This window comes from Mauremys mutica, chromosome 1, assembly GCF_020497125.1.
Source record: "Mauremys mutica isolate MM-2020 ecotype Southern chromosome 1, ASM2049712v1, whole genome shotgun sequence".
Lineage (NCBI taxonomy): Eukaryota > Metazoa > Chordata > Testudines > Geoemydidae > Mauremys > Mauremys mutica.
This window is the reverse complement of record NC_059072.1, coordinates 83,504,570-83,518,762: the sequence shown is the minus strand read 5'-3', so window position 1 is coordinate 83,518,762 and position 14,193 is coordinate 83,504,570. Positions and strand designations below refer to the sequence as shown.

Genomic DNA, 14,193 nt, shown 5'->3' with positions numbered 1-14,193 from the left:
CAATGGGGGACCCTAGCATAGGGATGGTTACAAGGACTTCCAGAAATAGGGGGAGCTGGGAGGATGGAACATCACAGGGAGCTTGTGGGGGGAATTGAAGGGATGCAAGGAGCCCCTAGTGTGTGCAATGAGCTTGGCCTAGAGAAACTAGTAAGTGTGCCTGTCCCCCATCCCCTCCCTCCCACAGTTAAGAATAATTTAAAAGCAGCAGGTCTTTCCATAATTATTGTTGCTTTTTGGAGTACTGTTCCCATAAAAATACATGTCAACTACTATTAAAAGTTCATTTTTGAAAAAATTGTTTCAAAATTAACATGTGCAACCTCTAATTTCTTCATTTTAATTAATCTGTTACTGAAAGCAACTTAGTTTTCATGGGTTCTGTTTGCAATTCCATGTCTTCATTTGTTAGTGTGAAAGCTGAATTTTTCCTTTACAAAGTCAGGTTCTGTCAGTGTGAAAGGATTAAAGCTATCCTTTTTTCCCTCCTAGGTTGAGGCCTGTCAAGGGGATTTAAGCACACTGGCAAATGTGGTAACATCATTAGCAAATCTCAGTAAGTCCAAAGACATGTCTCAAAGTAGTGCTGAGCTGTCTATGATCGAAAGTTTAAACAACGGAGATGCATCATTGTCTGAACTTCATCAAGAAGAGCAAGCAAGTAGTGATGTTACCAGGTAAGGCATGCTACAGTATTTAAATTTTAAATATAATTCTTTTTGGTAATCTCACTCAAAGCTTACACAATCGAACAATGCAGACAGTTCTTCAGTAAAAATCATTACAATAACATACTGAACTTGTGATGAAGAATAACCATACAGAAGATACTAATTGAGTTCTGAGTAAAATTTTGCAGTGAAGTTCCATTTAGAAATAAATATGAGTAAATTATATTTGTGTTTGGAAAGAATTTAAATGTAACCTTAGTGGCTGATTTATATTCCCATGATTGTCATTAAGTAGTAGGCCTTGGCCATATAGTATATACTATATACTCTTTTAATACTTTGTTCCACATAGGAAAATGTATTGTTCATAAGTCCCATCTACACAGGCAACTGAACATTGACAACTCCAGTTCAGTCACCTGGAATGCTCATAAAATACTTTCTGTCCATAGAGAAGTGCTTCATAGATCTTTTCAGTATTATTACAGTGGCATTCACTCAGAGTACGTCTTACAAATCCTTTGCCTGCATTGGTTTTAATGTGAACCTTTTCAGTACTAATGTAAGTAGGATAAGTGGGTAGTACAGCAGTGCTGGTCCAGTTAATCCTTCCACCACAATCTTGCCCACCGTTTCAGCTCAAGCATTTACAGAACAGCAGCCAAGGTAGTATACATTCACTACATACTATCCATCCTGTACGCTCAGGGCCAAAAATTACTGTATTACACCAATGTAAATTTGGAGTAAATCCATTGGGATAAACTAGTCTAGCTCCAATTAATGCAGCTGAGGATCTGGCCCCTAGGCTTTCGTTTGCTTTACTCTGTATTTACTCTGTTGTTGCAAGCAGAATTTATGTACACCTACCTCTTTCAGTATCTTATCTAATTCCCATTGAAGTCAGTGTCTCTCTTTCCATTGACATCAACAGGAACCTCATAGGACCCTCAATCTGTATACCATATGAGAAAAGACTTTGGAGAATATAATAGTTTATGATGATGTACTTCAAGACTGTAATGTACAAATGCACAAGGGGATAGAAGTAAAATAGCACAGACAACCTTGACATTTCCTTACACTTTTCAGTGCCTAACTTTGCACCCTTTAATGTTCTCGAACGTATTTTTTTTTTAATTGCAATCTATATAGTAAAAAGAACAGGAGTACTTGTGGCACCTTTTTTTTTTCTCCTGCTAATGATAGCTCATCTCAATTGATTAGACTCTTCCTGTTGGTATGCATACTTCCACCTTTTCATGTTCTCTGTATGTATACATATCTCCTGTCTGTGTGTTCCATTCTATGCGTCCGAAGAAGTGAGCTGTAGCCCACGAAAGCTTATGCTGAAATAAATTTGTTAGTCTCTAAGGTGTCACAAGTACTCCTGTTCTTTTTGCAGATACAGACTAACACGGCTGCTACTCTGAAACCAATCTATATAGTGTATATTAATGAGCAAGATGGGAGAGCTTTGACCTTACTTAATACATCGTTCCGTCTCATAAGTCATCAAAAGGGAGTTTCCCTTCAGATAATGCATATTAGAGGAAAAATTGTTTCAAATGTAAAATTGAAACTTTGATCGAAGGCCATGTCTACACTAGAAAGCTTTACTTGGTAGCATTTCTGCTGACATACAGCTGCCAATGTGGCAATTTCAATAGAGCACTTGCGCACTTGACTGCCTTTAACGGTGCAGTACAATCTCTCACTGTGAGGATGCATCAGCAAAAGTGCTTTGCATTGTGAGTTAGCATCCAAATGTGTCCCATGCTACCATCAGCACATTGCCTTCTGGGATATTTTGGAAGGGTGTTGTGGGATACCAGCACTCCTCTAAAGGAATTGTGGGAGCTTGAGGCCAAGTTTCCACAGTTCCTTCTGTTCTATCCCATAGTTTTCTTGTTTCGTGCCATTATAAAAATACTCTCAGACTGAAAACCAGCATGAGGAACTTTCTGCCATCTTGCTGGCAGAAGCATGGATGCTGAACAGATCAGTAGAGTTTTCATGTCTATTTTAGAGACAGGTGCCTGATTCTTCTGTATTCTTCAACAACTACCACAGCAGCTGGCTGTGCAGCTATAAAAATGAGAAAACTGAGGGGAGGGATGATGCAGACAGTGAATGAAAATGTGTGTGCTGAAGGTATTTACTAACCAGCTGCATATGGTGAAGTGATGCTTCTGGGTCCATGAAATGAACACCTAGTGGTGGGATTGGATTGTCATGCAGATCTGGGTCAATCAGCAGTAGCTGCAGAGCTTTTGGATGCAGAAGGCCACATTCCTGGAGTTGTGTGTCAAGCTCATCCCAGCTTTGCAGCAAAGAGGAAAAACGGGGGCTGCCGCGCTATGGAAGCTTGCAACCTCAGATTGCTATCAGCTGGGAGGCTACCTGTTTACTGCTGGAAAGTCTATGGTGGGGGCTGTCATCTTCCAGGTGTATAAGGCCAGTAAGCATGTTCTGCTGCACAGGATTATGACTATGGGCAATGTACTGAAAATAATAGCTGGATTCAGTGCAATGGGCTTCTCAAACTGGTGAGGCAGTAATAGGACACACATCCTGATTCTGGGCACCCCACCCTTACTTCTGAGTACATAAATGGAAAGAGATATTTTTCCCTGGTTATGGAAGCTCTAGTGGTTCACTGGGACATTAACATAGGATGGTTAGGGAAGGTGCATAATCCTCACATTTTTAGGAATATAGTCTATGTGCAGAGACACTTTTTCCTGGACTAGCACATTCACGTTGGTGGGGTTGCAATGTCAACTGTGACTCTCAGAGACCTGTCCTCCTCTTTGCTTCCCTGGCTCATGAAAACATACACTGGGAACCTGGACAGCAACAAGGAAAGATTTAACTGTCGTCTGAGCTGGTGTAAGATGACTGTTGAGTGTGCATTTGGTAGATTGACAGGATGCTGGAGATGCCTTATGACTAGGTTGCATGTTGTGTTTTTCGTAGTATTTGTGAAGCAAAGGGAAACATTACCAGCAGGGTGGAGGGGAGAAGATGGAAAGACTGCTGATATTGAACAGCTAGACAATTACAAGAGCCCATTAAGGTTTTGTATGGCTAAGGGTGTGTGTGTGTGTCTCAAAAGCGCATTTTAACTGTGCATCCCGTAATCCCAGCGTGATGGTTTGTGTTAATTTGTCACTTAATGATTAAAGTGTACTTGGCTTGTATATTAATTTTAAATGACTTCTGAATGAATTTTATGAATCCAGTGATGGAGGTCACAAAGCTGCTTTGCAAGACAACATAAATCTTGATTTTGGCAAAACAAAATTTTGAACAGTAATAAATAACAACCATGGTTCTAAGAACATTTAAAACCATTTAAAAAGAAAGTGCAAGGTGCTGACCGTTCTTGTATGAATCACAGACCAGTGTACATACAGTCATAGAAATACTCCTTATTTTCCACTGGGGTTGAAAGCAAGGGATTACTGTGACATACTATGCCGATGCCTTGGCGAGGGAGTATTTATGGGCCAAGCTGTGAAAACAGAATTGTCCATGTAGTGCAGTGGCTGGTGGGGTGTATAACACTTTATAGCATCTTCCTTTGCTGTCTCAGGAGCTGCATAATGTCTTTTGGTGGAGTTACCTATGCAGCTCCTCATACTTGTGCCTTTCCTCCAGCATGCACTCCCTCCACTTTCTTGTCTTGTGGGCCACAGACTCTGGGCTCCTGAGGAGATCTGAGCATGTTCTCCCCTGTCTTTCTGATCAAGGTCAGTCTTTTAGCAGGTGTGAAGGGGGCCACTCTCAATGATACCCCAGCTGATGCTGCTGATAAACAAGACACTCAGACATTCTTAGAGTTAAAGGGTTAGCAGGTAGGAAATAAGTGATAAAATTGCCTAAAATGTTGCCATAACGATATTCATGAAAGTATGAAAAGGGTCAGACTTGCTTTAGGGCAGCATGGTGAGTATATTGGGGGCACTTTTCAAACCTGTAGCCATGAAGGGTTGGGGGATGGTCTGTCTTATGTCTTGGGTAATACATGTAGGGATAGTGCAGTAAATATTGCTAAACTTATTACAGGCAGTGGTGATTCTGGCTGATGTATCACTCATGAGGGTACCAAAGGCCCCGAGGAGGCAACTGCTCAAGGTCCATATGCTGCCATCCTCTTCACACCAACACTGCTGCAGGAGCTTGTTATGGGGTGGCATGGAAAAGTTTCCTATCATGGTGGAAGAAACAAAGCATCCCTCCTGAGAAATGTTCAAGCAAAATTTAAATCCTACAGTACCTGAAAACGTTGAGATTGTGCCAAATGATAAGAGATTTGTTCCAAGATCAACCAAAAACTCCAAAAGAGGAGAGGGTAGTCACTGCTGCCTAGCTTCTGCAAAGTCAATTCTAAGCCAGACCCCATAAGCCAGCAACAAACCATCTCTCCCTCTTTCTACCCCTGAATTCAAGCACGGCATGCAAATAATTGGTTTTTCATTTGAATTTTAAGATTGGAATACCACAGCACTCCATTTTTCTTGTTGATATTACCTGTTAACCATCCAATTTTAGTCAGAAAAAATCATATAGTCTGAATAAATATTTACTGGATTGCTTCTAAGGATTATTTTAAATGTTCTGTGTATTTGAATTGAATGCTCACGTGTTGGTTTCACTACATTTTATTTTCCTGCTTGCAGTGCATCGATTTATATTACTAAAAATCTGTCCACCCTGGCAAAAGGATACATGTGGGAAAGTTTTTGTGTTGCTTATTTTATAGTGTTCTCTCTTATTTTTTGCCTATGACTGCCAGTGCATGTTGTTCAAATAAACTGTTTACTTCAAAAGGCTTCCTTTGTTTCTTGCCCACATATGTTCAGCCACCAGTTTTAGAGGCGGGGATGAGGGAGGGGAGTTCCAAGACCGATTAATAAAGGGTTTTTGTTTTTTTTAAAGTGCAGTATACCTACCTGAGCTTTTTACCCCTTTCTCAATGGGTTCCTCCTCTGAGTTAGGCAGGGTTAGGTTTAGCAGGGCTCTTGAAGAGCTCCTTGTTCTATTCAGGGATTGCATCTTCCACATCCCCCTCCACTGTGAACTTTTCATCACTGTGTATTGCTGGGGTTCTTTCTTCTGGGTCTTATGAGGTGTCCACTGTCACTCAAAGGATTGTCTGCCCAGTATGGCACCCAGAGCCACATAGTTGCAGCAGGTGTGGGAGGGAGCTCCAGATTTTCCGTTGGCCTTCTTTGCCTATTGGTGGTAGGACTGCTGCAGTTCCTTCTTTGCCCACCATTGCTGCTTTTCCCTGTTATATCCCAGGTTTTGCATCCCTTCTGCAAATGTCTGAATAATATTTATTCCTGCAGCAGTTCCGCAGCTGGGTTTGCACTGCTTTTTCTTTCCATAGGTTGAGGAAGTCCAGGACTTCTTTCTTAGAACAGGCTGAAGTGCAAGCTTGCCTGATTCCCTGCCCTCATGCTCCCGTTAGCTGCAGCTTTACCATAGGCCTTACCTGTGTGTGAAGGCAGAAAAGGTGGGCCAGTAGGAAGAGAAGCATTTCCAAAACATGCTGAAGATTTTAAAAGGGAGTGGACTTTGATCACTGTGACCTTCAGGCAGCAGAGTTCACAACTGGGACCAGAACAGTGACTGGCAGGGAAAGGGTCATTGTGGGATTGTTTCTGGAGGACTGTTTGTACCAGTACAGGTAATGCAGCATCCACACCGGCATTATACTCATAGAACTGTGCCAGTACAGGATTTATGTTGTTTTGTGGGATGTGATTTAACTTGACTAATAGAAAGCTGGGGTTTTATTGACAGGACTTAGAATTGAGCATGAATTCACCCAAACATGAGTTAACATAAGGCAAACTTTACTGGTAAAACTTAGTAGTGTAGATCAGGCCTAAATCTCACATAACTTCCTCCAAATATTACACAAACTTATTCTAAGAGACTCCTAAGTATTTACTAAAGAAAGTGAAGGTGAGGCATTTCAGGAAGGCAAACTGATTTTCTAGTCATTTGTTGTTTCTGTATCTTCTGTTGGGTATGGTACTCACAGATACAAAATATAATCTTTACTTTCCTGCAGTAAATTTAAGCCACACTTTAAATTGCCTTTGTCTAATTCCTTTCATGTTACAGTTTAGTCTATCACTTTTGTTTCCTAGCTGGATAATTGCCTAATTGTCCATAATCATTTTTCCCTACTGCTTGATTAGATCTATATAGCCATCCATGAGTGAGGGAGATGGAAAGGAACTGAAATTACTCAGTATAAAGGAAATCCATACTATGCGTAAACGACTCAGAACACATCTTGTCTTATTTAATGAGTTATGATTTCATTTTTTTTGTCCACACTAAAAATGTATTCTAGATGTTTCTTTGGAACTTTATCTCGCAGTCTTTACTCATGCTAGTAAATGTTGGAGATAATGAGACTTCCTTCATGAACAAGGGCTACAGGACTGGTCCTTAGGGCAGGGGTTCTCAAACTGAGGGTCGTGACCTCTCAGGGGGTTGCGAGGTTATTACATGGCGGGGTCACGAGCTGTTAGCTGTTAGCCTCCATCCCAAACCCTGCTTCACCACTAGCATTTATAATAGTGTTAAATATTTTAAGAAGTGTTTTTAATTTATAAGATGGATTGCACTAAGAGTGCTGTGTGAAAAGGGGTCACCAGTACAAAAGTTTGAGAACCACTGCCTTAAGGTATTGTGATTAGACACCCGCGGCTGACCTGTGCCAGCTGACTCAGGGTTGAGGGCTGTGTAATTACAGGGTAGATATCCAGGCTCAGGCTGGAGCCTGGCCTCTAGGACCTTGTGAAGTAAGAGGGTCCCAGAGCTCAAGCTGGAACATCTACACCCGCAATTAAACAGCCCCACAGCTTGAGCATTGGAATCCTAGTCAGCTGGCACAGGCAGCCGCGGGTGTCTAATTGCTGTGTAGACATACCCTTAGGGAGTAAGGCTTGTAAAACTTGGCTTATTGTTGCAGAAGGAGTTGCAATGTAGGAGGGATAAGGATTTCTTTGGAGATAAACATTTAATGTATGAATATTGAAGCCTTATTTCCTTTTCTAAAGAAGGGATGATGGGTGCACACTCTTCACCACTACGCAGCCCAAACTGAAGTGGGCAGGAGGGTTGAGGCAGATCAGAGAGCCCTCAGGACTGCTTTGGCTTGCTCTTCCTGACACCATGTCTGGCAGCAGTAGCGTTATTTAGCCCCTTCATATAGACAGATGTTTTGATAGGACTCTGTCTCTGCCTTAACTCTCCTCTTTGTGGCAGCTGCTCCATCGCTTGCTAAGTATTTTGGATGGAGAGGTGAAGGTTATTTATTGTTGTGTTAGCTGCAAGGAGCCCTGAAAAGGATCCCAGTGGTGGCAGCCACTGGGCTACTGTTCCTCCCTCTTCTCTCTCTCCCTCCTCCTCCCCCCCTCCCCTGCCCGCTGCCAGGGGGAAGCCCCAGGGATCTGCTCCGTGGATGTTCTAGCAGGAGGCAAGGCTTAAGATTCCCAAGGATTCTATGCCCACAAACCTTCTCCCTTATCTTCTCCACCCCCCGATATTTGTGTTTAAAATAATGCTTGTAGCAGGCAAAGTAAGGTGTGGTGCTTTAGCGATTTTCAGATTATCACACTGGGGAGCAAAATGGAATATATTTGGAAAAACAAGCCTATACAGACTCTGTCTAGACTGAAGCCTACACTGAGCCAAGATTTTACATTTTCCTTGCTTTTGCTGTATAATTTGACTGAACTCATAGATAACAATGTCTTCTGATAGGGCATTTGATACTCTTGCGAAAGCACTAAACCCAGGAGAGAGTGCAGCATGTCAGAGCTCTGCAGAGACAGTTGAAGCCAATGTACATCTGATTGGTGGAGAAACAAGCATGAATATCGTTGAAATAGAGGGGCCGCTTCTCAGCGATGCACATGTAGCTTTCAGGGTATTTTATATGTTTTTAATGTTTTTAACTTATAACCATTAAAACTAATTCCTTAGCCATTTTAAAAGTTCAAGAATTTGGTATGTACTGTATTTGTTTGTTTGTTTGAATTTCTTAAGGAATAACCATGTGTACTGAAACACTGTCATTCATGTTCTGAGGAATGCACTGCTTTTGTTCAATGGTTAGCTACTTCTTGTTCAGGAAAATTAACATCCCTCCTGAGTGTTTTTGCAGCACAGTTTATTATATAAACAGCACCATTTGCTGCGATCTTCCCTGTAGCTTATTTCCCTCAAAATCAGTTTGTAATCCATGCTAGGGAATCTACGGCACTCTGTAGTTACAAAAAAACATTGATTCGTATGTATTACAGTGTGCCATACATATGAACTCTTGACATATGAGCCAAGTAAGCAGGATTTAGAACTGAGGCTCTGGACCTCATTTGTGACAGGACTTCTCCTTTGCTTACCTATCTCACTGCTTTAGGATATTAATTGACTTTAACCAAGCTCAGTGGTTTGAGCATTGGCCTGCTAAACCCAGGGTTGTGAGTTCAATCCTTGAGAGGGCCATTTAGGGATTTGGAGATTGGTCCTTGTAAACGATCGTGCCGGGGCTCGACCCTCCTGAGGGCAGGAGGGGAGCCACACCGACTCACTACATGTCCTCTGTTGATCGGGCTGAGCAACAGTACATGGCTCGAGGAGGCTCAGGCTCTCTGGTGCAGAGGCTGAGCAGCAATAAACAGTATTAGGAAGCTCAGGCCCTCTGGGGCAGGGGCTGAGCAGCAACAAATAGTATTAGGGAGCTCAGGCCCTCTGGGGCAGGGGCTGAGCAGCAAACAGTACAGGGAGCTCAGGCCCTTTGGTGCAGGGGCTGAGCAGCAAACAGTACAGGGAGCTCAGGCCCTTTGGTGCAGGGGCTGAGCAGCAAACAGTATACAGGCCCAGGTCCTTACACCTGAGCGTTGGGTGAGGGGGAAAACTGCCACTCGTGAGTGGGGTGGCAGGGGGGACGCAGGCCCACCCACTCCACTGCATCCCAGCCTGGGGCCCTAGCAGCGGCTATCACTGCTGCAAGTCGGTGGGGTCCTGACCGCAACACACCGACATGGGCTCGTATGTGTCTGCAGCCTGACTGGGGTCGGCTACCCCCGGGCTACTTCCAGCTTCCCCCTCAGGGCCTACCTCGTCCGTGGCACCGGGTCCAGGCCAGTCCACCAACATAGGCTCCTCTCGACCAGGGCTTGGTGGCAGGTCCAGCAGCTCCTCGGGGAAGTCCGGCCAGGCGTGCTCGGGCGGCTCCTCCGGGTAACAGCAGGGACAGGGAGGCTCAGACGGCTCCTCCTCGTAGCGGGCACGGGGGAGTTCCAGCAGCTCCTCCCAGTAACGGGTGTGGGGGGGCTCCGGCCAGTCAGGGCAACTGCCTCGAGTCCTGGAGGGTTCCCGGTCGAGAGCTCCTGCCGGCACGTCTGCTCCCTGCGGTGGCTGGGCCCTGACTGAGCTCTGGCGGCCAGCCTTTATACTTCCTGCCCCGCCCCTTGACTTCCGGGGGGCGGGAACAGGCGGTGGTGGCTCCACCCACTTGGGTGTCTGCAGGGGCGCTCCCTCTGCTGGGCAAGAGGGGAGCCATACCGACTCACTACAGTCCTGCTTTGAGCAGGGGGTTGGACTAGATGACCTCCTGAGGTCCCTTCCAACCCTAATAATCTATGATTCTATGACTGTAGTTCTTTTGCCATTTTCCACAATGTTTTTTGGGAGAGGAGCCAAATACTTCATATTTTTATTTCCACTTTATGAACCTATGGAATTTCCTCCATCTTTTTCCTCTTCAGTTCATAGCTACACTTGAGCAAATAAAAAGACTGCATATGTGAACATGTGAACAGAGGATTGTATTGGACTTTGTCCTCTCCCACCAGCGCACTCTTTGGTCACGCTTGTAAATACAAATCTAATGCTAAACCTAGAACACAGTTTCTGCGTTTTAAAATGGTTATCTTAGTGAAAACTATTTTAATTCTATTAATTTTATTTTTATTTTATTTATATATATAATATATATATATATAGCCAATTATTAATCTCTGGAAATAGAACTACTGCATTATAATTAAATATCCATTTTGGGTCAAATCCTGCTGCCCTTACTCATGCAATAAACCTGTTGACTTCAATGGAACTATGTGTGAGAGTCACTTGGGAGGCGTGGCCATTTATGTTTAATATGAGCAGTTCTAGGATATCAGACAGTTTATATATGGTGAATATCAGGTGTAGCATGTTAACATACTAAAATAGTATATTTATTTGTAAAATAGTCATTTTAAAAACTACAAACCAAAGAATTTTTGTAAATATTTCCCCCCCTAAAACTAATAAGTTTGGCAATTCCACTAATTTTTCAGGCCATTTATTCTACTCCTCTGGGGCAAGCTATGGAAAGGTATGCTACCTCCCAAATTTGTATTTTTTTTATATATGTATAGCTATAAGTGTAAGCAATTGCATCAAAATAATCCCGCTGACAGTGTTTCTTCTAAAGTATCAGTCTTCTCAAAAATGTCTCAGAAGATTGCAATGTAATTTACTTGGGATGTTCATACCTAAATTTTTCAAATATATGATCATCTTTATAAAATGTAGAATTCAAATAAATTTTCCCTGTTTCTTCAGTGCTCTGTAATTCTATACAAGTTTAACAATTGTGGCTAATATTGAACAAAGGCAGTCATGCAATTTATTTCAAGGCTGGATCTCATTCATATTATTTAAAAAATACACTACTTTCCTTTTTTCCTTGCAAGACATTATGTCAAAGACTAGTTTTTTCTAATTAAAATTTTTAATAAGAAATAAGATCACTAATTTTACAATTCCTTTTTGTATCAGCTCACCATGCCTTCTCCGATGCCTGAATACCTGAATGTTCATTACATCTGTGAATCAGCCTCCAGACTACTCTTTTTGTCCATGCACTGGGCACGCTCCATTCCTTCCTTCCAAGCTCTAGGGTGAGTGTTCAAACATTCTTTGATATAATCAATGGACTAAATAGACCATTTGTCCTGGAATATACTCTGATATCAAGGGAATATTGAAAAACATAATCCCAACTATACATACAAAATGATGGGGTCTAAATTAGCTGTTACCATGCAAGAAAGAGATCTTCGAGTCATCGTGGATAGATCTCTGAAAACATCTACTCAATGTGCAGCAGCAGTCAAAAAAGCTAACAACGCTAGGAACAATTAGGAAGGGGATAGATAATAAGATTGAAGCTATCATGCCACCATATAAATCTGTGGTACACACATACCTAGAATACTACGTACCGTTCCAGTCTCCCCATCTCAAAAAAGATATACTATAATTGGAAAAAGTACAGAGAAGGGCAACAAAACTGATTAGTAGTATGGAACAGTTTTCATATGAGGAGAAATTAAGAAGACTTATGTTAGAAAAGAAACAATGTGAGGGGGGTTATGATAGAGGTCTGTAAAATCATGAATATTGTGGAGAAAGTGAATAAGGAAATGTTATTTACCCCTTCACGTAACAGAAGAACCCGGGGTCACTGAATGAAATTAATAGGCAATAGGTTTAAAACAAACAAAAGGAAGTACTTCACCATTATAAAGCACAGTAAACCTGTGGAATTCATTGCCAGGGATGTTGTGAAGGCCAGGGTTCAAAAAAGAATTAGCTACGTTCATGGATGATAGGTCCATCAATGGCTATTAGCAAAGATAGTCAGGGATGCAACCTTATGCTCTGGGTGTCCATAAACCTCTGACTGCTAGAAGCTGGGACTGGACGACAAGAGATGGATCACTGGATAAATTGCCCTGTTCTGTTCATTACCTCTGAAGCATCTGATACTGATCACCTTGTCAGAGGATAAGATACTGGGCTAGATGGACCATTGTTCTGACCCAGTATGGTCATTCTTACAGTCTTGTATTAGGTTTGGATTATTGTCAACTTGTACTATTGAAAAATCACATTTATATTGGTTTTTCAAAAATATCCCTGACAATATATCTAAACGATTAAATTAATTTGTGGAATTGTTGAGTACTCTTCATTAGAAACATTAAGTGTAAAGTAGGCCTGTTGATTAATCGCAGTTAACTCATGCGATTAACTCAAAAAAATTAACCGCAATTAATCTTAGTTTTAATCGCACTGTTTATAGAATACCAATTGAAATTTATTAAATATTTTGGATGTTTTTCTACGTTTTCATATGTACTGTATTCTGTGTTGTAATTGAAATCAAAGTATATATTTTTTTATTGCAAATATTTGCACGGTAAAAATGATAAAAGGAATTTTTCAGTTCACCTCATACAAGTACTATAGATCAATCTCTTTGTCGTGAAAGTGCAACATACAAATGTAGATTTTTTGTTGTTGTTGCATAACTGCACTCAAAACCAAAACAATGTAAAACTTAGAGCCTACAAGTCCACTCAGTCCTACTTCTTGTTCAGCCAATCGCTAAGACAAACAAGTTTGTTTACATTTACAGGAGATAATGCTACACTCTTCTTATTTACAGCGTCACCAGAAAGTGAGAACAGGCATTTGCATGGAACTTTTGTAGCTGGCATTGCAAGGTATTTACATGCCAGATACGCTAAACATTCGTATGTATGCCTCTTCATGCTTTGGCCACCATTCCAGAGGACATGCTTACATGCTGATGACACTCATTAAAAAAAAGTGCTAATTAAATTTGTGATTGAACTCCTTGGGGGAAAATTGTATATCCTCTGCTCTGTTTTACCTGAATTTTGCCATCTATTTCATGTTATAGCAGTCTTGGATGATCACCCAGCACATGTTGTTAATTTTAAGAACGCTTTCGGTGCAGATTTCACAAAACGCAAAGAAGATACCAATGTGAGATTTCTAAAGATAGCTACAGCACTCAACCCAAGGTTTAAGAATCTGAAGTGCCTTTCAAAATCTGAGAGGGATGAGGTGTAGAGCATGCTTTCAGAAATCTTAAAAGAGCAACTCTCTGATGCAGAAACTATAGGACCCAATGATGAAAATGAATATGTATTGGTCTGAACTGCTTTGGATTGTTATCGAGGAGAACCCGTCATCATCATGGACGCATGTCCCGTAGAATGGTAGCTGAAGCATGAAGGGACATATGAATCTTTAGCACATCTGGCATGTAACATTGTGCAACACCGGCTACAACAGTGCCATGAGAACACCTGTTCTCACTTTCAGGTGACATTCTAAACAAGAAGCAGGCAGCATTATCTCCTTGAAAATGTAAACAAATTTGTTTGTTTGAGCAATTGGCTGAACAAGAAGTAGGACTGAGTGGACTTGCAGGGTCTAAAATTTTACATTTATTTTTGCAGGTTTTTTTACATAATTCTACCTTTGTAAGTTCAACTTTCATGATAAAGAGATTGCACTACAGTACTTGAAAGGTGAATTGAAAAATACTATTTATTTTGGTTTTTTTACAGTGCAAATACTTGTAATAAAAATAAATGTAAAGTGAGCACTGTACACTTTGTAT

The 14,193-nt window shown here is 41.5% G+C and overlaps 1 protein-coding gene across 8 annotated transcripts in view; it reads left to right on the top strand.

Annotated features, from left to right (window-relative positions):
• The window catches only part of NR2C1 (nuclear receptor subfamily 2 group C member 1), an 87,148-nt gene that overhangs the window by 56,406 nt on the left and 16,549 nt on the right, over positions 1-14,193 (top strand). For 7 of the 8 annotated variants that reach the window (XM_044981181.1, XM_044981174.1, XM_044981148.1 and 4 more), the window contains 3 exons: positions 493-677; positions 8,466-8,631; positions 11,532-11,653. In XM_044981181.1, the coding sequence (XP_044837116.1) occupies positions 493-677; positions 8,466-8,631; positions 11,532-11,653 (473 nt within the window). The remainder of the gene's footprint in view (positions 1-492; positions 678-8,465; positions 8,632-11,531; positions 11,654-14,193) is intronic. The other variant, XM_044981158.1, reaches the window with a different exon arrangement.